This window comes from Zea mays, chromosome 1, assembly GCF_902167145.1.
Source record: "Zea mays cultivar B73 chromosome 1, Zm-B73-REFERENCE-NAM-5.0, whole genome shotgun sequence".
NCBI classification, from domain to species: Eukaryota; Viridiplantae; Streptophyta; class Magnoliopsida; order Poales; family Poaceae; genus Zea; species Zea mays.
Window position 1 is genome coordinate 4,289,888 of NC_050096.1, and position 27,669 is coordinate 4,317,556.

The following is a 27,669-nucleotide window of genomic DNA, read 5'->3' on the forward strand; positions in this document are numbered from 1 at the left end:
ACTCAGCTGGAAACCCATCCGGGCCCAGGGCTTTGTTTTTTTCCATCTGGAAGAGTGCAGCCTTAACTTCCTCTTCAGAGAACCTACTAGTGAGCCTTTGGTTTTCTTCCACCGAAACCTGAGAGATATCCCCTCTAATAGAATCATCCAGAGTGATTTGCGAGGCTTCTGGTGGTCCAAAGAGATCTTTATAGTAAGAAGTGATATGTCGCTTAAGATTTTCATCCCCCTCGATAATATTGTTACCATCCTGAAGCTTAAAAATTCTAGTTTTCCTATGTCTCCCATTAGCCAGGAGGTGGAAGTATTGAGTATTTGCGTCTCCCTGAAGCAGATTTTTCGCTTTCGCTCTCTGGTACCACTTCAGTTCCTCCTCATAAAAACCCAATAGTGTTTAAGTAAGACACAACTTGCCTTGAAGTTAAAGCAAAAATACACTTAGAGTTACCTTCATTCAGTCACGCCTTAAGCCTTTCCGCCCGCTCCAGAGTTGAGTCGTCCATTGACGCGCCCCTTCTTTTGCTAGACCGGGTGGACTTGCTACCCGCCAACATTTCAGGAATGACAGCCAACTCTTGAGCGCTACAGGTCCCTCTTTGGTTCGGTTCCACTACCCCGTCTTGTGCCCCTTGCTGCACACCCGACACTACCACAAACCCCATTCCACTTTCCTCATCCAAAGCAGCCCCCTGAGCAGTTCTAGTCTTGGATTGATGGGTTAATGTTCCCCCAGTGCGAGCAGCTGGAGCCCGATCACCCGTCTTTCCAAGCTGACCAGGACCATCCCCTTTAAGATCATCGCCATCTTCATCCCCCAACAGGTCATCTTCATCATCATTGAACCCTCTCTCATCATTATCAGTCTCAGACAGAAGCCCCCCATTCCCATCTTCAACGCGGAAGGACAGAAGGTATACTTCCTCCCCAATGACCACGTCCACCGTGCTGGGAATAAGATTAGCATCAAGAATCATAACTTGAACTCTACCAACCTCAAATTGCCTGGTGTGTTTCATGTCCACATCAATAGATGTACCCAGCAAACTGCCCACTGCCCAAATTGTTGGGAAAGTACGATACACCAACGGTATACCCAACACCTGCACCCAGTAGCTGTTCACCACCTTGCACGGTTTTTCCGATTGCTTTTCCTCAAAATGAAAAAGAACCCCTTTCTTCTTTGAGTGAACCGTTCCCCATTCCACCAGACGCTGTAGCTCAGTTGTGGAAGGAAAAGCTGTCCGGAACACGTTAGACTGAACCATTTGCACCTTCCAATCCTGTGTCCCAGGTATTAGGCGCTTCAGTTCAGCAGTAACTTCCACCTCAGTAAGCTCGCCCTCGGTAACTCTGATCACTGCGTCAAGGCCCTCCCTCTTTGCCGGATTCTTGACAGTCACTGGAATATGGAAAAAACCCAGCCCCACAGCCGCGAATCCGCTGAGATAGATGCATCCGGGTCTCTGTTTGAGATGATTAAAAACCAGACACCTACTCTTAGGATGATCCAAAATCTTATCTTTATCTAAGATCGGTTCCAAAATCTTATCTTGAAGTTCCAAAACCAGGCACCTACTCTTAGGATGATCCACACTATCACAGACCTCAGATTCAAAAGTCACAAGAGGAAAACATCCTATCTTTCCATAAAAAATGCATACCCCATTCCCATCAAATCTTGACTGAGCAGTCGCACATAAGAACATTCCTATCAAACCATAAAACCTAAACCCTACAAGCCTAGTTGTAATTGCACATAACACAGTGTAGCGGTAAGTAATCAAGCCAGGGACGGTTGTGACATAGTAAATCGTAGCATTTTCGTAATGTCACCCTAATTATTTTCAGTCTCCAATATAAAACAAACATTCGATAATCGGTCGTGCCTAGACACTTGTCCAAATTGTGTCGCAAACTTTCATATACCGATATACAACTAGTTCTGGTTACCTATCCTAAAACTAGAATCATATATCCTTATGACAGATGGAGTTGTAATGTTTTAATGACCGTGAAGTTGCCATCATACCCGAGTTCAAAGATGAAAACAACAAAATTAGTTTCGTATAATCCATAAATTCACATACCACACGTTGGGTTGGTAGTTGGAACAAGGAGTTAGAATCTAAGGTTGCATTGCATCTTAAAAAAATGGATCTTCTCCAAGAAAGTATAAAAAAAAAAAACAAGGCTTGAGGAAGAACGTTTGGAGCACAAATATGACCACTGTTTTGTAGTCATGAAAAATTCTCAAGAGGAAAATGCCTTTTTTCTTGTTCAGAAGGCACTAACATTCATTAGCAAGATTGTTACTTAAGAGATATTGAGAATGTTTGTAGTACTAAGGTCTAAGGTATTACGAAATTTTAATAGCTTTTTCTATATCTTGTTTACACAGTAGATAGTCATTCATATTTTTATCTCTGTCTAGCGAGAAACACAGAATATAAGATGATTATATTTGAATAACCATTTAAATAGGTTATTGATATTTTTTGTAAAAATTTCTATTCATATCAAATATCAATTAGTAAGAATATAGAGACTTTTTGGTGTTTTTTGATAGGGTACAAAGACGCCACACACACTCACACCACTACACACCACATACACGCACACACACTAAATTAATTTAGAGCTCTAGACCTTTAATAAGTGAGCATGCGTAATACCGCTGAAGGCATACGCGTGTGTACTATATTTTCCTAGATAAATGACGCGCCACTCAGACTTAAATCTTAGTCAGGAGCGCTGCCGGCCAGTGGGCAGTGGCCTTTGCCACTATGCCGTGAGCCCTTCGCGAGTTTTTTTTTAGTTGCTCTAACACACTGTAGGACATACGTTTTTCATTAGCAAAGGAAATGCTTTTTTTGGAAAAGAAAAGTCCATTGGATTTAACGGCGACGCCACAATCTCCCATTCCCGCGGCCCATCTCAAGCCCACTCCTGGAAAACAGACCCACGTGACGTCAGCGATCCGGGTTCATCCCCCACGAACCAATCCAACGCCGCGCATCCCTCCGGGATCCTTGCCACGTCACGAATCCACCCCACTCGCTTCCACGCAGCCCCATCCATCCATCACGGATCCGACGCGCCGAACTCCACCTCCCACGGATTGCACTCCCTCCCTCCTCGCGCCCAAGCGCACACCCCCTCCCGCCTGGAGGCCGCTACAGCCTACAAGTAGCACTCAGCCCGGCTCCCGTTTACCGCCGCCGACTTCTGATTCTACCACCACCCGCCTCCTCTCGAGTTCGATCTGTTTGCTCCCCCAGACATGTCGGGCCGCGGCAAGGGAGGCAAGGGCCTGGGTAAGGGCGGCGCGAAACGCCACCGCAAGGTGCTCCGCGACAACATCCAGGGCATCACGAAGCCGGCCATCCGGAGGCTGGCTCGCAGGGGCGGCGTGAAGCGCATCTCCGGGCTCATCTACGAGGAGACCCGCGGCGTGCTCAAGATCTTTCTCGAGAACGTCATCCGCGACGCCGTCACCTACACGGAGCACGCCCGGCGCAAGACCGTCACAGCCATGGACGTCGTCTACGCGCTCAAGCGCCAGGGCCGCACCCTTTACGGCTTCGGCGGCTAGGGCGCTAGGCTAGGCCATGCTCGACCCGCCCCCCACTCTCCGCTCTGGCGTCGTCACTGGTTCCTTGACCCCTGTGCGGGTCGGTCGGTGGTGCTAGGGTCAGCAGTTGTCTGGTGTCTGTAGCCTCTCTGGCTATCCGTTCTTTGGTGTGAAATGGAATTCCAATCGTGTGGGAATGGATCTCTGTTCGATTGTTCAATTGGCCCATATTCCATCTTTGGATCTTAGTTTTGCACTAATGGCGCAAGCCTTTTCGAAAACCAATGCTCTGAACTGCACTCTGTCTGGCTTATTTTGGAGCTGTCTGAATCTGGTTCGAAATTGGATATGGGCGGCAATTTTGCACTTGTGCAATCAAAATTCGCAACAGTCGTTTTTCGGCTTGGCGAGTCGAATTCGCAACAATGTTTGGGCGCCAGAGTGGCTCGTGAAAGGGGGTGCAGCGTGGCGTTCCACGGGCTTAGAATATCCTGTTCCCTGGACGCGGTCCTTTCCATGTCACTTCTCGCCTGGCGGCCGCTGCGGCGGTAGCGATCCCGACGATTTTGTTGTTAGCGATGGGACTAGAGGCCAGGCGGGCCACTGCGCCAGTGGTCGCAACCCTCGCCGCTGGTATGGCTGTGCCCCCGCCTTCGATCGGCTGCCTTCGCGTTGGCGGCAGCCGGCAGCTGGTCCCCCAACCTCCACCCCCCAACTGATTTGCTTGCTCTCCACAAGGCCCACCTTCCGCTGCGGCGTGATCAGCTCCAGCATCCGCGTACGCAGTTACGCACAGGTATGCTTGTTCCACCCATCACCCCCTCGTTTCATCCAGTTGATTTAACTGTGCAAGGTTTAATCAATTGAAGTTATTTGATCGTGTGGCACTTGTTGCGATCACACATCTCAGCAGGCAGCACAGTATTGTCTCCTTTTGGCGAAATGACAATATGGCACGGTGTGTAGTGTCATGTGTGTGCTCCAGCACTTGGATGGAAAATATAGAGCCTGTTTTTCTTATCTGGTTACAGAAAGTTTTGCTAAATCAGTAGTGTTGCTCTGATGCTTGGTTTCAGTCTTACTGGGCTGTTCTACCTGTAACCTTCTCCAATCTTCTGCATATCGCTGGACAAAAGCAGCCGAACTTTAGGACCAGACAGATTCATCTATGTGCCAAAATCTTATTAACAGTTGGCTTGCGTATGTCACTTTGACTGAACAAACATATAATGTTTCACATGAAAAGAAATGTAAACAAGATTTTGGCACATGAGTGAGATCTAGAGAAGATATACTAAACAAGATTTAAATCATATTTAACAAACATATACTGAACCAACTGTTTTAATTATATTATTTAAATATGATGATATCTTGTTTACATTTCTTTTCACAGTAGTGATCTGAAACTAGCCATATGTGTGAGCGAATAAAATGCATGTAGGATCCCACATGAGTGAGATCTAGAGAAGATATAAATTGAGGTAACCCTTTCTCCCGTAAATATGGAGAGGCGGCTTAGAACCTATGACTTTGCACCAGCCTTCTAGTGAATAAAATGCATGCACCATTTTTTAATGTAACAAATGCATACACCATTTTGACGTGAACCTTTCTGACTAGATGAAGATTTGCATATCCATGTGGGGCAGACGATTTGAAAACGCAATCCACAGTCCCTATACTTAGAATTCTGCTTTAATGCTGCCATTTCTTTTGACGCCGTTAAGTTTTGTAGCATAACTGAAAATGACAGCTCCTTTTTATATCTTATCGTCTTCTTTTCCTTTTTTTCATGCAGCTGGATACTATGATCCCGGCCGGTATCATGATGTTGCTTCTGTCAAGAGAAATCAACCATTTAAATAGTTGATGTTTTATTACAGAAGTTTTATCTGATTCTGTAATTTAGCTTCTTAATACCATCGTTTCGCATGCATTGTACGTCCATGGTAAAATTAGTTTTTGATAGATAAAAAAACTCGACCTGTGGGGGTAAGACAACCCATTGTGACCCGGGACAAGTTTTAGACCTATGCTTTGACGTGGAACAAATGAGAGAATTTTTTTAATCACAAGTCTGAAATTTATTGCCATATGGAGTTGTACCTAGGACCTCATGAGTATTACTCAGACTGTCTATCCAACTCAGATAGAGGCCGTTTCGATAGAAGTATTGTTTTGCATTGAATTCTAATATATAGCATTACGTGTTGGTAATGACCAGTTAGATAGCAGTTCTTTTTTTTTGAAGATGTAGATAGCAGTTCTTTGAGGCTAGAAAAGAAGCTAACAAGATTTCTTGCTTTATCGGTTTGCAGTGAGAAAAGTAATAAGCATGTTAAACATGTGCAAGTTTCATCATTGATTCTTAGAAATCTGCTTGTATCATCCAATGGATAAAGAGAGAATAAACTTTTTGGTTCGATGTTGACCTCAGCTTCATAGTTTGCTTTTTTCCTGATGAAGATTGCATTTTGTCATGTTTTTCTCGTCGTTGCTGCAAGCTCTGCAGGCATGCATCTTCCATGACGTTCGCCCAAGTTATTCTTAGTCTGTCTTTCCCCCAATGTTTGTTCTTGCACTGAGTAGTGTTCTTTTTTCTAAATGGTATAATATCTATACCTTCTAACCATTGCAGTTCTAGCATGCTCAACCGTGGGACGAGGGCTAGGCCCGTGGGCCGGTCCGGCACGGCCCGAAATTCAAACGGGCCGGGCCGACCCGAAATTCAAACAATGCGGGCTTTTTCGGGCTTGGGCCGAGCCGGACCGGGCGGCCCGAATGTACACCTATAAACTGGAGATGAAATGTCTTACCATTTGGTTGCAACATAATCAGACAAACATAATCACAATGGCTTGCAATTCTGAAGGCACATGTTTACTTGTAGGCTGTGAGAATGTTATCATTTATCAAAACTAGAAGTTGATCGAAATAATTACATTTACAGCTGATGATGTTCTGCACCGGCACCCTGCACATTAAGCTGCTATAGTTATCTGTAACTTGTCCCACGACCACGACACTAGTATGTACCTAGTGACAGTAGTAAAGAACCAAGATAGCAGTTTGAGTCTCAACTCTCTGAAGTCAGCTGGTCGAAGATAGTGCTATCTTTTCCTAATGGATCAAATTGTATTTGAGCCTTGGCTTCAGCAATTCACTTATCCTAAGGCTACTTTTCATAGTGGGCTTGCTCTAAAATTTTGACCATCCTTTATTATGCATCAAGGATTTTACAACTATGTGTTAGAAGTGTCATCCAGTATTCCAGTGTAAGGTACGTTTTCTTTCCCGAGAAATGCTTTTGAATGGAATATATCTCAGCATATTAATCACCAGTTCGGTACTGGTAGGAACTGAATTCGGAGCTTTGGACTGCTACAGGAGAAAATCTGAAACTTTATGCCTTCCCAGCTGAACACCAAGACCTTGTCTACACGGGAGACGTACATACAAAGTTTCGTTTCAGAGCCATACTACCCGTATCGTATCGCTTCATCATTTGGCGCAAGGTACTCAGATCTCTTTCCCTGTTTGGGTACCATCTGATTCCTGTGGACGCCAAGATACTTGAACAATGGCCGGCTTTTGGGCTTTCAAAAGTGCTGTGCGAGGGGTAGGGTCGGGGGGTGGCCTATCCTTTCGGCTACACCGTTGCCGTTCCTTTTGTTTCGATTCCTCTTCTCCCGTAATCTGAACCGACACTGCGTTCAGCTCTGCGACCTTTGCGATTAAATAGCTTTTTTTTCTTCTTCTGAAACGCTTTTGAACGGAATATATCTCGGCATATCTTGATCGTAATTAGTTTTGTGTCCAGGTTGTTGAAGTGCTTTGCTTGCCGCTTGCAGATAGAGGCCACCCATCTGACTCTTGCTGGGTTTCGACGTGGGCACTCAAGGTCTGATCCCAACACCACCTCCAAAGTTGTTCGAATGATTCCTTGGCACATTAGTATATTTGCTCCTCGTTCGTCTTTTACCAAAAACTAGTTCTGACGGATATACAGTGGTTGGTCCGAGCTCTGGAAAACATCGGGGAAATAGAAAGAAGGATTTTGGATTATTTCCATCTTTTGAACTAAAGCTCAACCTTAAAGCAAAGTAATGATTTTTGTTGAAAAATAAACAGAGAAGGTATGTAACGCTTTTCTCTGTTGGTTGAGGGAGTCAAGTAATTATATATATATATATATTTTTCAAACTGAATTGAACACATGCTGATTAGACCTTAATGATTAGTCTGATGAGTATGTAATTTTTGTCTTTGGCATCATTACGAAGAGATACATGACTGATCTGCTGGGTCCAGGTGGGCTTAAATTCTCCCTTTCTTCTTCCCGCATTCCTTAAAAGCGGCGTGAAGTTGTGAGATCGATCTGGGTCTCCCTTATGGATCGAGCTGGCTAACCGCACTTTATCAGGTCCATCGTTATTGACAGGTGAGAGTTACCGAGACACATTGCTTTTTAGATTTTAAACTGACTGCGTCATGTGTGCTCTTCCTGCTCACTCTAGGCTGTCGGATCGACCGACTTGTTTGCCATCTCGATCTCACACCATATTCACCCACGCACCCAGCTTTTGTGTATCATAGCCACCGGGCTTAAGCATGATTGAGCAAACAGAGAACATGTATTAGCAGTTTTCTGCATGTCATTTTGAATGCAACAGCTTATACGCTTCAGGCAGGAGGAGCCGTGCAGTAGAATAATAGCTCGAGATGGTGTTGGAGACACCGGCTGTGTGTGTGTGGAGGGGGGTGGGTGGGGTACTGGGGTGGGGGGAAGCATAAACTCGAAAAGGGGAAAGGAACCTAAAGCTGGAGCGGGATGGATTGATAAAAAGGAAAAGTGGCCCACAAGCTATGCATCGGCAGCCGCAAGTTGGGTGGGCCTCGAAAGCTCCCGGTCCCGGGCCGGGGGAAGGGACCCAGCCCAGCCCTGCACGGCTGCACTTGCCATGTAGGCGTAGCAGTGGAACGTGTCGAAAGTCTGGCCGTCGCAGTAGCTAGGTTGGACCCCACCTTTCCCTTTTTTGTTGTTTTGTTTTGCTGCTGGTTGCAGGCTGAGGGATGTCGCCATCATTGGCTGGCTCGTTCATTGGATACTGGGAATGGGCTTCTGTTAAACTGGATCATCGACCAATGAGAGAGAGCGAGACCGTCGTCAGCTGGATGGAGAACAGAACACAGCCTGTCCTGTCGTGTGTCGTCTCATTCAGCTCCGATGTTCTTTCTGATCTGGACCCTTCTAGTTCACACTTTCTGCTCTTTTGAAGAAATTATTAGTCTCGGGTTCCTGCCGACTTGAGCAGGGGGGCGGCGGTGGTTTGATCAATTTTTTGATACGTACCAAGATGTGATGTGAAATGAATCCCCTTTCGGATTTATTATTAGTGGGTGCTTCAGGTGTTTAGTTTCTTGAGGCGGTAGGTAGTTCCGGTACTCTGAATCCGTGTCATTATTAGCAGCAGAAATACCTGTCCTGAACCCCTATGAGCATGCATGAACTATCATCGTCCTTGTTTGTATTCATGAGAAAAGCGGGGCTGTATATTTGTGTCCATCCAAAGCTTGCATCGTCCCATGGAAATTAACTGCACTTTTGCCTACGGCGGATCGAGCATCCAGAGCTGGCATGTCCATGCGCTGTTGGCAACAACGGAAATCTCGGTGGTGGCCCAGCTCCTCGAGCAAGTTTTCTGGAAAGCAGATTTCACTGGTGAGGACATTTTTCCACTCGATCAGCGTCGTACGTGGCTTGAGTTACACGTATATATATCTCTGACAAAATACGAAATATATCACTTATCAGGTCCTTCTGGTATTAGTAATAATTAAGTTTGTCTGGCAATAGGGCTCAACTGACCTGTGTCTTGATGACATTGTTTCGACAGGTGAGCTGATCGAGCGCGCTTTTGCCGTCATGGATGCAGCCATTTCTGTTGCAGCGACCAGTAACAGTAAGCATATATATGGCCATTATTCAGCACATATGCACCCTCCAGTTCTCTAGCATGAACATGAAAACATGGGGGACAGAAGAACAAGCAAACTTTAGTCCGAGTCAGTTGCTACGCTCAGTGTTGGGACAGTGAATCCTGGCAAAAGTATACAGTACATTGGACATGCATGGATTAGCTGCTAATCACGCAGGCACAAGCATCGAGGCATGCATGCAGCCACCACCCCCGGACCCCGGCAAATCTACATCGGGGCTCGTGTCTGAACGTGACGTAAACCGTCAAAGGGAAGTCGCGGGGCAACAAAAAAAAAAAGCGCGGGAATCGAGTACCAACCTTGGGGCCCTCACCCTTTCCAACGGGAGCTGACTCGGCATCGCTCTGGTGGCCCACAAAGCGCCCAATAGCCATCCATCCTACACAGTCCTGCGGCTATACACCAGCTCGCTTTGGCTGCCAAAGACAAGAAGAGAAGATTGGGATATTTCTACTCACCGATATAAAGCTACTGACACAGGACACAACAAAAGCAAAAGCCAAAGTTTGAGAGATAGAGAGAGAGAGAGGGGGCAGTATTAGCTTCATGTGAAAGATGACAAGAATCCCAGCATAAAATAATGTCCCAATCTTTGCTATAAAGCCAGAGCCTCCGCCCTCCTTTCCCTCCCTCCCTCTCTCCTTCCTCATCCGTCCGCCATTAGCCAAGGTCTCCTCCCCCTCCTGCCGCCTCCTATCACTGCACCTCTTAGCTAATTGCATACGCATGTGATCGACGATCTTGGTTAATTTCCTGCGACTTAATTATGCCTCTCTGTTATTTCTTGTTTCAGGTTGCACTGTGTACATGATTTGTAGCTGATCATTCATTCATATAGAGCTAGCTGAGCAGGCTTGCTTGGTTGGCTTGGCTGTCCACAATTTTTGCTTCGGATAGCATTTCTACCAGGCGACTGCAAAGCTCCAAGCACACTCGATCTTGCTGTGATAATTCTGAGAGGAAGGGCAGAGGGAGCAATGGCGCCGGTCAGTTTGCCTCCTGGTTTCAGGTTCCACCCCACTGACGAGGAACTCATCATCTACTACCTTAAGAGGAAGATCAACGGGAGACAGATTGAGCTCGAAATCATTCCGGAGGTTGATCTTTACAAGTGCGAGCCATGGGATTTGCCAGGTATATATGTGCATATCCATTCTTGGATTCATCTCGCTAGCTCTCTTGATGAACGAAGTTAATTGGCATTATGAAGCACGTAGTTATCATCATTTTTTGCTTGATATATTATCGGCCAGAATACGTAACATTCCTAAGTAGTTATGGAACACCTTCCTCAGTTTTGGTTCTGCTGTGAATTAATGTGTTTTCAATTTGTAATTGCACAGTGAATTATTAATGTATTTTCAATTTGTAATTGTACATGCCGCCATGGGATTTTAACATCTTCCACCTTTTATTTACCTACTACACAGAAATCACATACATACATATAGCTTCGAATATTTGTACTGGTTGCCGTGCACACTCTAAGCAATCTTATTCAAATCCTTATACTATTGTTCAACCCTTGCTCTTGAGGAAAGAATAAGCTCATGTTCCCTTCTTGGTGGGCACTTCACCGAACTATACTATACTTGACAGGCATCGTCACTAGCTCTTGCAAATTGCAGTTTATTACATACGATGGCTTTATGTATTTAGCGCTTTCTTTATATGTATTTATGATTCTGTATTTTTATAGAATTCCAATTTATACTTGGTTGAAGCATATATATCCGGCACGTTTTTTGTTTCTTTTGCAATTATAAAAGAGGAGCATGTTTATAAAAGCCATATTTTTCATACTAACTTTGAAATAAACCGACACTACTGGACACAACTGCTTTGTCGAGTGTCCGATAAATTTCCATTGACAAAGATTTTGATACTCGACAAAGAGTCGGATTCCGATAGTGCGAGATTAAGTGATCAACTATAATACATAATCTGTTTTCTTTGAAACGTTTCACGCGCACCGAAAGTAGGAATATAGATAGATCTTGCTCTTTTTGGCTGATTCTGCCAAGTGTAAAGGTGATCGTGTAGATATATATTGTCTATGCTCATGCATTGGGCTGCTCTTGAAAAGGAAAGGAATTCCTGTATCCCAGTAACAACAAAGATAAAGCTTATATATTTTGGGCCATGTCACAGTCTCACATAGATTTCAAGAAAAGAAATAGTCTCTGTATCCATTTGTTGGCTTTCAAGGATTTGCCAGTTTTTATTCCTTACTGAAAAATTACCTATAGCATTGTATGGAGTGAATGCTGTAAAAACTCGATGAAAAGATAAAATAAAGACTATTCTTTTACCAGCATTATATGGAGTGAATTAATGCTGTAAAACACTCGATGAAAAGATAAAATAAAGATTATTCTTTTACCTTCTTTGAGATGGACGTAAGTCAAGAGAATAAACTAATTAAAGTGCACAGCCTCCAAGATTCAAAGTGATCTTGGTCTAGTTCTCTTTTCAGTTGTGATAACCTGCTATATATATTGGTTAACTTTGAATCCTAATAATGATTATCACATATTTATGCAGACAATTTTTTGCGTCTATATATGCTGTGTATCTGACATCTGTTTGAATTAAACGTTCAGAAAAATCATTTCTTCCAAGCAAAGACCTTGAATGGTACTTCTTCAGCCCCCGGGACCGCAAGTACCCGAATGGGTCAAGGACAAACCGTGCAACAAAATCTGGGTACTGGAAGGCAACCGGCAAGGACCGAAAAGTGAACTCGCATAGGCGTGCAGTTGGTATGAAGAAGACCCTGGTGTACTATCGGGGCCGAGCTCCACATGGTTCTCGCACCGATTGGGTCATGCACGAGTACCGCCTCGACGAGAGGGAATGCGAGACTGACACGGGCTTACAGGTGCAACTTTGCTATTGCTACCGATGAGTAAATCTATTTATGTGTACTCCATACAGTTGTTGTTAAACCCTAAACCTTGCAGCTAGCATGCATGAAACATCTATCATACTGCTGGGTGACTGATATGTAGCTGTGTTTCTGTTCACTGCAGGATGCATACGCTTTATGCCGAGTGTTCAAGAAGACAGCGCCTGGGCCAAAAATCATAGAGCATTATGGCGCAGTGCACCATCCCATCGAACACCCTCAGTGGATGGCAGAGGCAGGCAGTGTTGACCGCCACTCCCCAACGCTGGACTTGTCCAGTGACGCTAGAGGTGACGACTTCGAGAGCAGCAGCTTCTCGTTCCCGACGGAGGCGCCCAGCATGGACTCCATGCACGGGATGCAGATGAGCGCACCCCACGAGGATGGCAAATGGATGCAGTTCCTGAGCGAAGACGCCTTCAACGCCACCAATAACCCTTTCTTCATGAACCCACCTTCTTCTTCAAGCTTCCCATGCCTCCCGTCCAAGGTAGTACCTAAAAAGTGGCAGAAATGCAAGTATTTTCAGCACAGTACTTGAGGCAAATAACACCGGAGTGCTTGCTTACATGTGCGTATATCATATATTATTAGGTGGATGTCGCACTGGAGTGTGCAAGGATTCAGCACAGGCTCTCGTTGCCTCCCCTGGAGGTGGAGGACTTCCCACAGGACGTCAGCCTCGACACCAAGGCGAGCGTGCTCCGCAGCAACCCCAACGAGGTCGACATCCTCCAAGAGTTCCTCTCCGTGGCGTCGGCCTCACAGGAGCTCATCAATGGCGCCACCAGCAGCTGCTACGCTGCAGAGTTGTGGCCATCAGGCGCGGGCACAAGCAGCACCAGCACCCACTACGTCAACGAACTGTCTTCCCTCGTTGAGCTCGGGGTGAAGGCCAAAGAGGAGGCAGACAACTTCTACTATATGGACTGCATTGTTGGAACATCTGTAGGGTTCTCATCCAAGTCGTCGGTCCAAGTCGATGAACAGGCCGTTAGGTTGGTTGAGATCGCTGACATCGAGGGGTTGAAGCAGGAAGAGAAGAGGCAGGTAGAGAACCTTAGAGGTGTGCGGCTTCACAACAATGACCTAGGAGAGGTAACTAGCTAATCCACTGTGGATGTGGATGTGGATTGGATGTGAATATGTGATGCTTTACACATTGCTGCCTCTCACCTACTCGTATACGTGCTCACTGGTTTCTCTGATGGCGCAGATTGTTGTACAAGGAGATGAAAGCAATCCAACGGACTGCATCACACAATACCCCATATCAGATTATTCTGCTGACAATTTAGGTATACATATATATGAAAAGAAATTTCGGGGTGCAACATGCATGCTTTCCGCTTGAAGCAGTTGAAAATCTGTAACGCGTACCTTCATGTTTCATTCAAACACTAACTCGGAGCTAGACTGCAGGAGAAGCCGGTCACCTGGCCGATCCCACTGACGTTGGCGGCGGCCTAGCCACTGCACCCATCTTCTCGCAATCTCAGCCTGACGACTTCGCTATTGGGTTCGGTGACGTCGACGTCAACCCTAATGCATCTTTCGACCTGTACGAGAGGGTCGACGTCAAGCATGGGCTCTTCGTCTCAACGGCCGGTGCGCCGAAGACATTCTTCCACCACGTTGAGCCATCGAAGAAGGTCAGCGTCTACCTGAGTCCCGTAGCGAGCGACGTCGTCGGCAAGGCGACCGAGAAGTTCCATTCCCCCATTACTGTGACAGCAACCAAAGCTTCCGTTTTTAGCAAGTTGAAGGCGCTCGTCACTCGTCAGGGACAAATTCCTGGTGGGGAAGACGCCTCCATCATGCCGCCGGAGGTCCTTAGGCAGCAAAGAAATAGCGGCAGTGAGTGAGTTGCTGCAGATAGTACGTACTGTTGTCGCTCCTCTTAATGACACCAATGGAGGCAGGCCCCACGACGATGAATACCGAGCAAGAGTTGGTCAAGAAGGCGAAGAAGGTGATGAAGCCGGGGCATGGTGGTGGTGATGGAAACCAAGCATGTCTTCTTCTTCCACTCTCCAAGAGGAGCAAAGGCATTTCCAGCATGTTCTTCTCGGTGAGAAATGGGCATAATTTCTGACATCCGCGCTCAGGGCGCAATCACTGGAAGGTCTTTCTGATCATGACTCGTGCAAAAAAGTAAGGGTCGTCTTGTGCTACTAGGCAACTAGTATCGGGTGCCTGCATGCTGCTGGTGCATGGAGATGCATAGTCTTTCTCGTGCATCAGTCAGTTAACTGGTGTGTATAACTGGAGAAATGTAATAATCCGTATTTAATTTTTTACTCGTCCGTACGTGTATTAACACGTCTGAAGAAATTGTACATGGAAACATTGTAAGTGCAAATACACATGTGACATGTTCATCCATATACACGGTTACGTTATATTTGGTGTAACTGGTTAGGGACTCGTGCGTTACAATGGTATATAAAATATTCATCAAAATGTTAGTGCACAACGATTAACACCACATATATTATTGGCTTTAATATCTCACGGAATATTTTTATAAAAAGTGTACATGTTCCATGTTTGAGAAGAAATATTTGATGTTCTAATATGGAATATTCTTATAACAAAGTGTAAATATTACATGTTCTAGTTAGGAATATTTGACCTTCGATTACGGAATATCTTATAAAAAAATGTAAATATTCCATGTTTGAGACAAGAATATTTGATGTGGTGATATGGAATATTTCTATAACAAAGCGTAAATATTTCATGTTTAAGACATGCATATTTGATGTTTTAATATGAAATATTCTTATAACAAAGTGTAAATATTCTATATTCTGGTCAGGAATATTTGACCTTTTATGGAATATTCTTATAAATAAATGTAAATATTCTGTATTCAAGACATGGATATTTAAAGTTTTAATATGAAATTTTTTTATAACAAAGTATAAATATTCCATGTTGCATTAGGAAGATTTGACCTTCTATTATGAAATATTCTTATAACTTAAAAACCCTAAACCCAAGTCATCCCCGGTCGACCAGTCAATAATGAATGAGATCAAGAGTCAGACCTTATCTAGGCGATTATGTCCTTGTGCCTTTCGATTAAGGAATATTCTTATAAAGAAGTGTAAATAATCTATGTTCGAGACATGAATATTTGATGTTGTGATATAGAATATTTTTATAACGAAGTGTAAATATTCCATGTTCTAGTCAGAAATATTTGACCTGCTTTTATGGAATATTCTTATAAATAAGTGTAAATATTCCATGTTCGAGACAAGAATATTTGAAGTTTTAATATGGAATGTTCTTATAACAAAGTGTAAATATTCCATTTGGCATGTTTGCTCCATTTGACACTTGTGCTCCATTTGGCACATGTTCTCCATTTCACAGATGTGCTCAATTTGCCCCCTGTACTCCATTTGACACTTGTGCTCCATTTGGCATGTCTGCTCAATTTGCCCCATATGCTCCATTCGCCCTCGTTCGTATTTTGTAGACCATAAACCTAGGTGTCAAATGGAGCCCAACTGCCCAATGGAGCACATGTGTCGAATTGAGCAAACGTCCTTGTAAGAAACGATGACGCCTAAGAGGGGGAGTGAATTATGACTTCTAAAACTTCTTTCTCTAAAGTAGGCCACAATTAAATTCCTAGAGCAAAACCTATGCAAGTAAACAATATATGCAAACTAAGTTTTGTCTAAGTGTTGCTATCTCTACCGCAAAGCCTAAGTTTCAATCCTAATTATTCTAATTGGAAAAGAGAGATTGAAACTTAAGTACTTAATGTAAATGTGGAAGGTAAAGTACAAGTAGAGAAAGTAAACTCTCGTGGATGACACTGATATTTTTACTGAGGTATCCGAAATAACGCAAGGTTCCGACTAATCCTCGTTGGTGCCCCTACACAAAATCCCACATGAGGGCCAAGCACCTCGGTCGAGTAACTCCGTAGAGAGCCACAGGTCTTCTCCACACGCAAGTGGTGCTTCGCTTCCGGCTCCTCTCGGACGCCCCCTGCCATATCCACTATCGAGCTTCTGGCTGAAACGCCGCGGGCCTTGTTCCCTCCAGTACACGGTGGCGGCCGTGACCCAAGCTCGGTTGTCACGGTCTTGCAAGACTCTCGCCCCACTTGGTACAATTACAACAGCTCGCGCAAGAGCCGAGGGTTGTGTGGTTTTTCTAAACTCACTCAACTAACTAGGAACAAACCTAGAGCAAGCGCTAATGCGGTCTAACTAACCTAAGCATTTCGCAAAGCACCTACGCTAATCACCGAGTGATTCTATTAAGCACTTGGGTGTATGAGCACTTGGAAATGTATACAATATGTCTTGATATGTTGCTTGGGACCCTACACATTCAAATGGCTGGTTGGAGGGGTATAAATAGCCTCCCCCTCAATTATAGTCGTTGGACAGAACAGTCCGGTGCACATCAGACATGTTCGATGCCCTGGCCACGTGAGCTGACCGTTGAGGTCTGTAGCAGTTGACCGTTGGCGAGACTGTCTGGTGCACACCGGACAGTCCGGTGCTAAGCCCCGAGAGTCGTTGGTTGCGGGCCTCTCTGCTCAAACTATCCGGTACCCATCGAACAGTCCGGTGCACACCAGATAGGTAATGTTCACTGTTTGGTGCGCCACCAGAGCGCTGGCTGACTATCCTCTTCTTGGATTTCTTCACTATTTCCTTGGGCTTCTTTTGTTCTTGAGTCTTAGACTTCTACACATCTTTTAGGTCTTCTTTGAGGTGTTTCATCCTCACCGCCTCAGTCCAATCCTCTTCGCATCCTATGGACTACAAACACAAACACATCAAACACATGTCCACAGGTTATATTGATCATCAAACACCAAAATCACTTAGGCCTCGTTTGTTTCGTTGGAATTGAATTCCATTTTGATAATTATAATTTAGACAAAACTAATTAAGTTTATATATTTATATATGTAATATATTTGTATATTATCCTAAATCATATGAGAGGGATAGTTATATACTACATTTATGTTATAGCGAAGCAAGTAGATGAGTGTGCTATAAGTTGTACATCGGAAAAATAGCATGTAAATCTATAGAATCAATTTCCATCTCTCCCCATGAATTTGAGATAGGCTTATATGATAACTTTGGAAAGTGGTGGAATGTCACATTCTAAAAAAATAGACTATTCTATTAGTAAGATTTCAATTCCTCGAAATGAAAGGAAACAGACGGGACCTTAGCCAAATGGCCCGGGGACCATTTTCCTTACAATCTTCCCCTTTTTGGTGATTGATGACAACACAACCAAAGCAAGAAAATATAACAAATAATTTAATGAAAATATGTAATCTACTTGTTAGGATGCATGAATGTACCAACAATGAGAGATTATGGACTTAAGCCTGCCCCTAACTCCATAATCCACATACTTCCTATTTTAGACAAAAAACACTTAGAGAACCAAAACCACTTGTAATATCAAGATTTTAATTTTTTGAAATTGGGTGGTGTTTGATGATTGATATATTTTGAGTTGCTTTGGTCCCTAAGACTTCTCCCCCTTTGGAATCAAACATCGAAAGGAAGACATTAAAAGCACATAGGAAGCAAATAAGACTTGCCCTCTAAAAGATTTTACCACTTGAAGCTCTAAAAGATTACTCCCCCTAATAGAGTGTTCTCCCCCTTTGAAAGAATATTCTCCCTCTTTTTCATACAAGAAGATATACTCCTCCTATCGGAGATCCTCTACTTAGAAAAAGCACATGAGAAAGGGAGGGGCAAGATATGCTTGATTAGATTAACTCCCCTATGCATAGGTAAAAAATATTTTTTGACAACATATGCATTTATAGCAACACGGGAAGTATAAGATATGTAATATAGTCTAATCAAACTGTGGAGAAGACATGTAAATGATACCAATTGTGGAATGAAACCACTTGTGGAATCAATTGAAGATTTTGAAAATTCTTGTAGATCTGCAATGGAAGCTTATTGTCTTTCTCCGAGGACTCCATTTTCCTTCAATGAGACCTACTACATATAATAGACTTGAAAACAAGTATTAGTCTTAAAGACTTAGATTATAGAGTAACCTCCCCCTGAAAGTGTGCATACACGTTTTGAATACTTGTAGGAGACATGCACTTTGATTTTGATATCAAGAGGAGAAAATTACCTATAATCCGAGCTTTAGCACATATAAGCCAAAATGACACTACTTGGAGAATACCACTAGTAGGATATAAACTTTGAAGCATTAGTGTCATTTACTTAGGAATGTTAATAAGTTATGTGTCGTGCTTAACTAAACATTTTAAACCATGTATGTTTGCTTAATTAATAATATGAATTGAAAACGAACATTCCTACCATATGATTGACCTAGTATGCATACAGTTCTGATCAAAAGTAAATATCACATGTAAAACTAGGCATGTAAGGTAAAAACTAGATATAAGAAAATAGATACGCATATCTAAAACGAAATGACATAAATCTAGTTACCTTAGTCATGGGTGGGAATTTGGGTCCTGTTGGGGGTCTGCTTCGTCGCCGAAGGTCCTTTAAGAAGAAACACCTTCAAAAGATCAGTACAGAAGCAAACATAGCGCGAAGATACACGCCGAAGCTACCATCCAGGGAGCTTCGGCATAGCGACATGCCTTGAGACGAAGGGCTGCACCGACTTAAAGAGGAAAAGACCAATTGGCCCATGGTAATTTGTGTCATGATTGTAACTAGTTGTGGAGGATATAAATGTAATTTTGGTCGGGCTGCGTCCCGTGCCTATAAATAGGTGAACAATACCCCTGTACTGTTCACGCTGACTTGTACTCGCTCGTGCGTCATGCTTGTACTTTTGCCTTTTGTCAAGCCGAAGGTACAAATGTAATTTAATATTGTTCTTATTCATCCATAATTATATAATAAGGTCATATAAATAATATATGATTATTCATGTTATTTCTCATGTTTCATATGCTTCTTCCTTCATCAATGTAAACTATGATGATGAAGGTACGTCCTTCATGACCTTCGTCCGAAGATCGTTATATCCTAAGGGAAATAGTGCTTCGAAGGACGAAGGGCATTAACCATTAACCTCTTTTTGTGTTGCCTTGTTCTTAATTCATAGCATTTGAGAACAAGTCCCCAACATTGGCGCCCACCTCCGGTGAACTCACTTCCACTTTTGAGCTAATGGCTTCGCTCAACAACCAAGTCGTAGCACCTTCGGCTATGAAGCTGGTGCTCCCGATAACAAGCGGTTCAAGCTCAGAGCCAGCTAACAAGAAGCAGAAGAAAGAAGCGCAGAGAAGGGTGCAACATGTTGGGGGTGCAGGGACCCTTCATCAAGTCAAAAATGGTCTCACATCTCAATCACCTTCTCCCAGGAGGACCTTCAGCTCAAAGATTACCCTCACAATGATGCTATGGTCATATATTGTGTCATCAAGGGATTTCTGGTATATAATGTTCTGGTTGATACAGGCAGTGCAGCAGATATCATATTTGCTAAGGTCTTCAGACAGATGCAAGAGCCAGAAGACAAGATTCATGATGCTACACACCCTCTTTGTGGCTTCGGAGGAAGGCAGATTGTAGCACTTGGCAAAATCACAATGCCAGTGACCTTCGGCTTTGTCCACAACACAAGGACTGAACAAGTTGTCTTTGACATTGTTGACATGGAGTACCCCTATAATGCAATCATTAGTCGAGGGACACTTAATGCTTTCGAAGCGATACTTCATCTAGCATATTTATGCATGAAGATACCTTCGGAACAAGGACCCATTGCTGTCCATGGGAGTCAAGAAGCTGCCAGAAGGGCCGAAGGAAACTAGAAAGATTCAAAAGCAATTCATAATATAGATGGAGCCGAAGCCTGTCAGTAGTACAAATACAAAAGAGAGAAGGCTGCTTCGGCGGATCAGTCGAAGCTTATGCTCCTATGTCAAGACATAGCAGAGCAAAGGGTACTGCTGGGGTCTCAGCTATCTGAAGAGCAAGAAAAGACTTTGCTAAGGTTTTTATTCAACAACAAAGATGTCTTTGCTTGGTCAGCCAATAATCTCTATGGTGTCAACAGAGATGTCATTGAACACTCACTTAATGTGGATCCATCCTTCAGGCCAAGAAAGCAAAGGTTTCGGAAAATGTCTGAAGACAAAGCTGAAGGTGCTCGGAACAAAGTGAAGAGACTTCTTAGTGCTGGTGTTATCAGAGAGGTGAAATACCCAAAATGGCTAGCCAACACTGTTATGGTGAAGAAGGCCAACGGTAAATGGAGAATGTGCATTGATTTTACAGATCTCAACAAGGCTTGTCCAAAGGACGAGTTCCCATTGCCAAGAATAGACTCTCTAGTAGATGCAGTAGCTTCTTCAGAGTTCATGAATCTACTGGATTGTTACTTAGGCTATCATCAAATATGGATGAAGAAGGAAGATGTGCCGAAGACTAGCTTCATAACTCCCAGTGGCACCTATTACTATCGTCGGATGCCTGAGGGGCTCAAAAATGCCAGAGGAAGCTTCAGCAGAATGACAGCTAAGGTCCTTCATTCTCAAATAGGCAGGAATGTACTGACCTATGTTGATGATGTCATAGTGAAAAGCACGAAGCAAGAAAATCAAATTGCTGATTTGCAAGAGACATTTGCCAATTTCAGGCAAGCTGGCCTGAAATTAAATCCAGAAAAATGTGTTTTTGGGTGAAGAAGGGCAAGTTCCTTGGTTGTTTGGTATCAACGAAGGGAATTGAAGCCAACCCAAGCAAGATTGAAGCTATCCTTCGGATGGAGCCACCAAGCACAAAGAAGGGGGCTCAGCGACTGGCAGGAAGACTGGTATCATTAAATAGATTCGTATCTAGATCAGCAGGAAGAAATCTGTCATTCTTTGAAATACTGAAGTCAGCCAAAGTTTTTCAATGGGGTTTGGCTCAACAAAAAGCCTTTGAAGAATTGAAGCAATACTTGATTGATTTAACAACACTAACTCCACCTTCGCTAGTGGCTCCATTGCTCTTATATGTGGCAGCTTCGCACTCTGCAGTGAGTGCGGCGCTTGTACAGGAGAAGCTAGATGGCCAAGTCAAGAAACAGGTTCCAGTGTACTTCGTCTCTGAAGTTTTAAGTTTATTAAAGAAAAATTATACAGAATTGGAGAATGTGTTGTATGCTATGTTAATGGCCTCCAGGAAGCTTCGGCTTTATTTTCAAGCATATCACATTATTGTTCCTTCGTCAGAACCTCTGAAGGACATAATGAGGAACAGAGAAGCTACTAGAAGGATTGGAAAATGGGCTGCGGAGCTTAACGAATTCACTATTGACTATGTGCATAGATCCTCAATTCAGTCCCAGGCGTTAGCAGACTTCATCGTTGATTGGACACCAGGGGCTCAGGAAGAAGAAATAAACAAAGACACTGAAGCTTGGACAGTGTTCTGTGATGGTTCTTGGGGAACCTTCGGTGCAGAAGCGGCTGCTGTCCTAGTTGCGCCTTCAAAAGTCAATACATGTTATGCAGCAAGGCTTGACTTCAGTTGCACAAACAATATTGCTGAATATGAAGCACTTCTGTTGGGGCTTCGGAAGTTAAGGGCAATGGGAATAAGAAGGGCCATCCTGAAAACTGATTCTCAGGTCATTTCTGGCCATATAGACAAAAGTAGCAAGGCAAGAGACCCGAAGCTTGAAAAATATCTGGATACAGTTCGAAGGTTGGAGGTTTCTTTTGAAGGTTTTTCTATCAAGAATATTACAAGAGGAGAAAATGAGCACGCAGATCTGCTAGCCAAGTCAGCAACACAGGGGCTCCCTCTACCTTCGGAAGTATTTTTTGAAACAATAAAGGCACCTTCGGTTGAACTCATGGAGAGAGCAGTGCTTGCAATTTCCCGAGTACATAGTGAAGATTGGAGGACTGAAATTATATCTTTCCTCCAAGGTAATTGTCTTTCGGATGACGAAGCTTATAATAAGAGAATGGAAGCAATGACAAGACCGTATGTAATAATAGAAGGGGAATTATATAAACATGGAGTCTGTTCTCCACTCCTCAAGTGTTTATCAAGAGTTGAAGGTATTGAATTAATGAAGTAGATACATGCAGGTCTGTGTGGATCTCATATTGGGTCTAGGCCCTTGCCGGGAAAAGTGTTCAGACAAGGATTTTACTAGCCGAAGGCAGCTTCGGATGCAGCAGAGCTAGTGCAAAAATGTGAAAATTATAAAAAATGTGCAAGAGACCAGAAACAACCTTCATCTCTTACCCAGCTAATACAACCTACTTGGCCGTTGCAAAGATGATGCCTGGATTTGTTAGGCCCATTTCCACCAGCGCAAGGTAATTTGAAATATGTTGTGGTGGCTGTAGAATATTTTTTAAGTGGATTGAAGCGAAGCCTTTGGCTACAATAACTTCGGTTACGGTCCAGAAATTCTTTTGGCAAAATATTGTTTGTCGCTTCGGCGTGCCGAAGGCTATAACTGTGGACAATGGAACACAGTTTGATGCCGAAACGTTCAAGGATTTCTGTGACCAAATTGACACGAAGATTTATTTTGCATCAGTTAGGCATCCAGAGTCAAACGGGCTGGTAGAAAGAGCAAAGGGCATTATTATGACGGGAATAATGAAGCTAATCTTCAATCAGTCTAGAGAAAAGTGGCCAGATGAGTTGATTAAAGTGGTGTGGAGCCACAATACAACTATATCAAGATCAACATGTTTTACACCTTTTAAACTATTATTTGGTGACGAAGCTATAACTCCAGAAGAAGCTAAAGCATTAAGAACAGCAGTTGCGGCAGAAGACGAAGCTGATTACCACGTAGCAAAAGATACTATAGGAGGGACCAGACTTCAGGCTGTGGAGAACATCAATAAATATCAAGCCGAAACAATAAAATGGCGTGACAAAAAAGTCCGGTTGAAAAATATTAAGCCAGGGCATTTGGTGCTTCGGAGAGTGGCTAATCCGGACACAGTAGGCAAACTACAGCTGAAGTGGGAAGGACCTTTTCTAGTGGTATCTTCGTCGAGGCCCGGTTCTTACAGATTGAAGGATATGGACGACAACGACATACTTAGATCTTGGAATGCGGATGAGCTTCGGCGATATTATGTGTAATTTGATGTAATCTTTTTTCATTGGCACCCTTTTCCTTTCCAAAGGGGGAGAAAGGTTTTTAATGGGGTCATAGCTTGTAATTTTTCCTTTCTTATTTAGCTTCACGAGAGCCAAATCCCCAAAAGAATGAAAAATGTAAAATCTGAGCATGCACCATCGAGTGCAGAAAAAGAAAAAAAAGCAGGGAGAAGCTCAAAAGTCGTCCCCAAGGGGATGCAGAGCACGACGAAGCTACAAAAAGTCGTTCCTAAGGGAGCGCATCGTAAGTTTTCTGCTCAAAAGTCGTTCCTAAGGGAATGCAGAGCCAAATACCGCCGAAATATAAGGCGAAGAAGTTCAAAAGTCGTTCCTAAGGGGATGCAGAACTTATACCGCCGAAATAGAAGGCGAAGAAGTTCAAAAGACGTTCCTAAGGGGATGCAGAACTTATACCACCGAAATAGAAGGTGAAAAAGCTCAAAAGACGTTCCTAAGGAGATGTAGAGCTTAAGACTCAAAAGTCATTCCTAAGGGGATGCAGAGTCTGGGTGTGGCTTCGTATGCGTGTGTTTGTACATTCATTTGCACGTTACATCACATCATTCATTGCATTCATACACATTCATTTAGACATTCGTAGGATCATCATCATCATAACATAGAGTACAAACAGATGCTTTGGCTCTGATGACAAGGCTTCGATGAGTATAAAAGAAGCAAAGTTATGCTTCGTTGTGTACGAAAAGAAGGGAAGGTGTTTTTCGCCTTCGGCTCAAAAAATACAAGTTTCGTCCACATCAAAGCAATTCATACACGGATGAAAAGGGTAAAAATATATTACAAGGTAAGGACAAATTTACAGAGCAATGTTTCATTCCTAAAGTTCAATATCTTTTACAAAGATAATTCAAATTTCTCTAGAGCTTTTTGCAGCAGCTTCATCAGTATCCGTCAAGCTTCGAATCATTGACCTTCGGCTTCGTCATCCTGTACATAACAAAACGGTATAAGGTAAATAGAAATCTCGGGAGAAGGTAAGCAACAGGCACAAGTTTAATACTGGCTTAAGATGACTTCGAGCTTCGTCACCAGCTAAGTTCCGCCCATCCTTCGTCCAAATTTGAGTTATGAATCTATTTCCAATGCTTCAGGCCAGGCTGGGGATGTCAGTTAAATCCGCTGGTGATAGGCTGAAGTTCGGTCAGTTTACAATTTTTCCGTGCGTACAACCAGCCTTCATAAAAGCTACAGCTGTGCCGCGAGAAGCCAGCAGGGCACAGAAATCACCATGCCCAGCTATAACTTCGTCAAGCGCCTCAACTTCGCCCTCAATATGTTCGAAGGTGCTTGGCAGGTTGTAGCATCCCAAAAATTCAAATCCTGAAATTTTCTCAAACTCGCTCTAAACTCAAAATGAATTTCAAATTTCATTTCAAAATGTTTGTTTGCGAGTTGATATCAACAAATAAAGTATAGTGGTCTATATTCTCTCTAAAATCCTCCTCAAAATATCCTGCAAATATTTCCCCAGTGACCCCCCTCAAATTGTTTACAGAAATACTGCCCAGATATTTTCCTAGTGATCCTCTTCAAGTTCTTTCCAGAAATACTGCCCAAATATTCCACCGATACATCTCCAGGTATTTTCCTCTTGAGAAATACCTTCAGAATCATTTTTCAAGTCCCTACAAATATTTTCTTCATAACTTTTCTCATGCTCATACGTATACGTATGCCTCCAGTGTCATACGGTGAGCTCTACAAGCAAATCTCACTTATACAAGACAAATACATGCTAACCTCCCACTAATCATCTCATCCTCCCACTAATCCTCTCACCCCTCCCCCTAATCCCCCCACCATGGCTATAAATAGAGGGGCAAGGGCCTCCTCTCATCCCACCCAAGCCATTTCATGGCAACTCTCTTCCCCCCACACACCCACTCCATGTTCCACACAAGCACACACTAGCACAAGGATCGTTCGATCGTTCTTCGATCGTTTGTCCCCTGTTCTTAGTTTGTTCGTTCGTTCGTCCGATCGTTCGATCGTTCGTCCGATCGTTCATGGTTTGTTCGTCCGTTCGTCCGACCATTCGATCGTTCGTCCGTTCGTTCGTCCAAATAATCTTTTTCCTACCGTTATGCTGCCGAAATTCCGATCGTTCGATCATTCAATCATTCATCGTTCGTTCATAGTTCCTATTCATCGTTCATCGTTCGTTCATAATCCCTATTCATCGTTCTTCCAGATAATCTTTGTCCTGCCATTATGCTGCCGAAATTCCGATCGTTCGTTGTTCGATCATTCGATCGTTCGTCCGTTCGTTCATCCAAATAATCTTTGTCCTGCCGTTATGCTACCGAAATTCCGATCGTTCATTCGTTCGATCATTCGATCGTTCATCGTTTGTTCATAGTTCCTATTCATCGTTCATCGTTCGTTCATATTCCCTATTCATCGTTCTTCCAGATAATCTTTGTCCTGCCGTTATACTGCCGAAATTCCGATCGTTCGTTCGTCCGATCATTCGATCGTTCGTCCGTTCGTTCATAGTTCCTATTCATCGTTCATCGTTCGTTCATAGTTCCTATTCATCGTTCATCGTTCATTCATACGACTATTCACCATCACTATTCACCGTTACTATTCATCATTACTATTCACTGACACTATTCACCATCGTTACTATTCAGTATTACTATTCATCATCGTTACTATTTATCATCATTACTACTCATCGATGATATCTAGTAACTTTTCGACGTCACTATTCGTCGTTACTATTCATCGATTAGCCGATCACCCCAAATTTCAACTACTCATACATCATGCTGTCCAGTCCACCTAAGACCAGCCAGACCCATATTCCAGTCATACGAACTCCGATGACTGTGATTTTCCTTCCAGTAGGGAACTTCCCATCTGGTCACCCATCCCAGGTTTCTCCAAGTTGAGCACGCTTAACTTTAAGATTCCTTCGAACCAGGCTCCCAAACTCAGATTCCAATAATTCTTGTTTCTAAATTCTTATCAAACTATTCCCTATCCAACCATGTCATCTCTTAAGCATGGTCCATATTCCAGAAAACTCCCAAAATACTCTTGTCCCATATTCTGCCTATAACTCTCCTGTTCATACTAAGTCAGACGATTCATTCGTCACTATTCTCACCAACAGTGAACTTCACTGTGCTACACCACATACACCCAGCTATAAATACACCCAACTACCCTCTCCCTCTCCACACACACTCAACACCCTCAGCCAAGGAAAACACCCTACCCACTCAGTTACTCCGCTCTTCCGGCTACACGCATAGTGTCGCTTCGCCTCCAGTCCGAATTTTTTATATTTTAGCCCTTTTTTGGAAAAAAATTCACGTTTGGACCTTAAAAAATTTTAATGTCATTTTTGGACCCTTTGCTCGGCGCCATAGCCAATGGCGCCGAGGTAACACAGCTCGGCGCCATAGGCTATGGCGCCGAGGTGCGTGTTACGCTGGCACAAACGGACGTCGTGGCACCGACGTGGCACCGACATGGAACCGAGCTCGGCGCCATAGATCTTGGCGCCGAGCTCTGTTATGTACACAAAACTTGTCTAGCTCAGTTGGTAGAGCTCAAGGCTTTTAACCTTGTGGTTGTGGGTTCAAGCCCCATGATAGGTATGTTTTCATACTTTTTTTGTCTTTGACACTGATTTTTTTTGTTGTCCAGATTTTTCGTTTATGTCGCTGATTTGTCCGTCTAGATTTATTTCTTATCCAGATTTTTTGTTTTTGTGACTGATTTGTTTATCCGTCCATATTTTTTTCGTTTATTAAGCTTAAGGAAACGTACTTACATTGGTTAGCGGCCACCGGTTTAGCTATGGTGCATCGTGGTTTTTTTCGTTTATGCCGCTGATTTGTCCGTCCAAATTTATTTCTCATCTTGATTTGTTTTTGCTTTTGCGACTGATTTGTTTATTACATTTTGTTTAATAGTACTGAATAATCCGTCTGGCCCTTGGTGCATTGTAAACCCCACATGCTTAAGCTTGATTCCGTCCTCTCGCTAATTACAAGTGATTT

The 27,669-nt window shown here is 43.4% G+C and overlaps 2 protein-coding genes and 1 non-coding gene across 3 annotated transcripts; all 3 read left to right on the forward strand.

Moving 5' to 3' along the window:
• The first annotated feature begins 3,095 nt into the window (after positions 1-3,095).
• Positions 3,096-3,819, forward strand: LOC103631010 (histone H4). The gene has a single exon (XM_008652034.3). The coding sequence runs from the start codon at positions 3,281-3,283 to the stop codon at positions 3,590-3,592; it is 312 nt and encodes a 103-aa protein (XP_008650256.1). The 5' UTR covers positions 3,096-3,280; the 3' UTR covers positions 3,593-3,819.
• Positions 3,820-10,551: 6,732 nt separating this feature from the next.
• LOC103630963 (uncharacterized) lies at positions 10,552-14,574 on the forward strand. The gene is made up of 6 exons (NM_001301530.1): positions 10,552-10,708; positions 12,178-12,455; positions 12,607-12,972; positions 13,077-13,580; positions 13,699-13,780; positions 13,905-14,574. The coding sequence occupies exons 1-6, from the start codon at positions 10,552-10,554 to the stop codon at positions 14,345-14,347; spliced, it is 1,830 nt and encodes a 609-aa protein (NP_001288459.1). The 3' UTR covers positions 14,348-14,574.
• Positions 14,575-27,191: 12,617 nt separating this feature from the next.
• Positions 27,192-27,264, forward strand: TRNAK-UUU (transfer RNA lysine (anticodon UUU)). Its single transcript has one exon. It is a non-coding gene; the product is annotated as a tRNA-Lys (tRNA).
• The last annotated feature ends 405 nt before the right edge of the window (positions 27,265-27,669 follow it).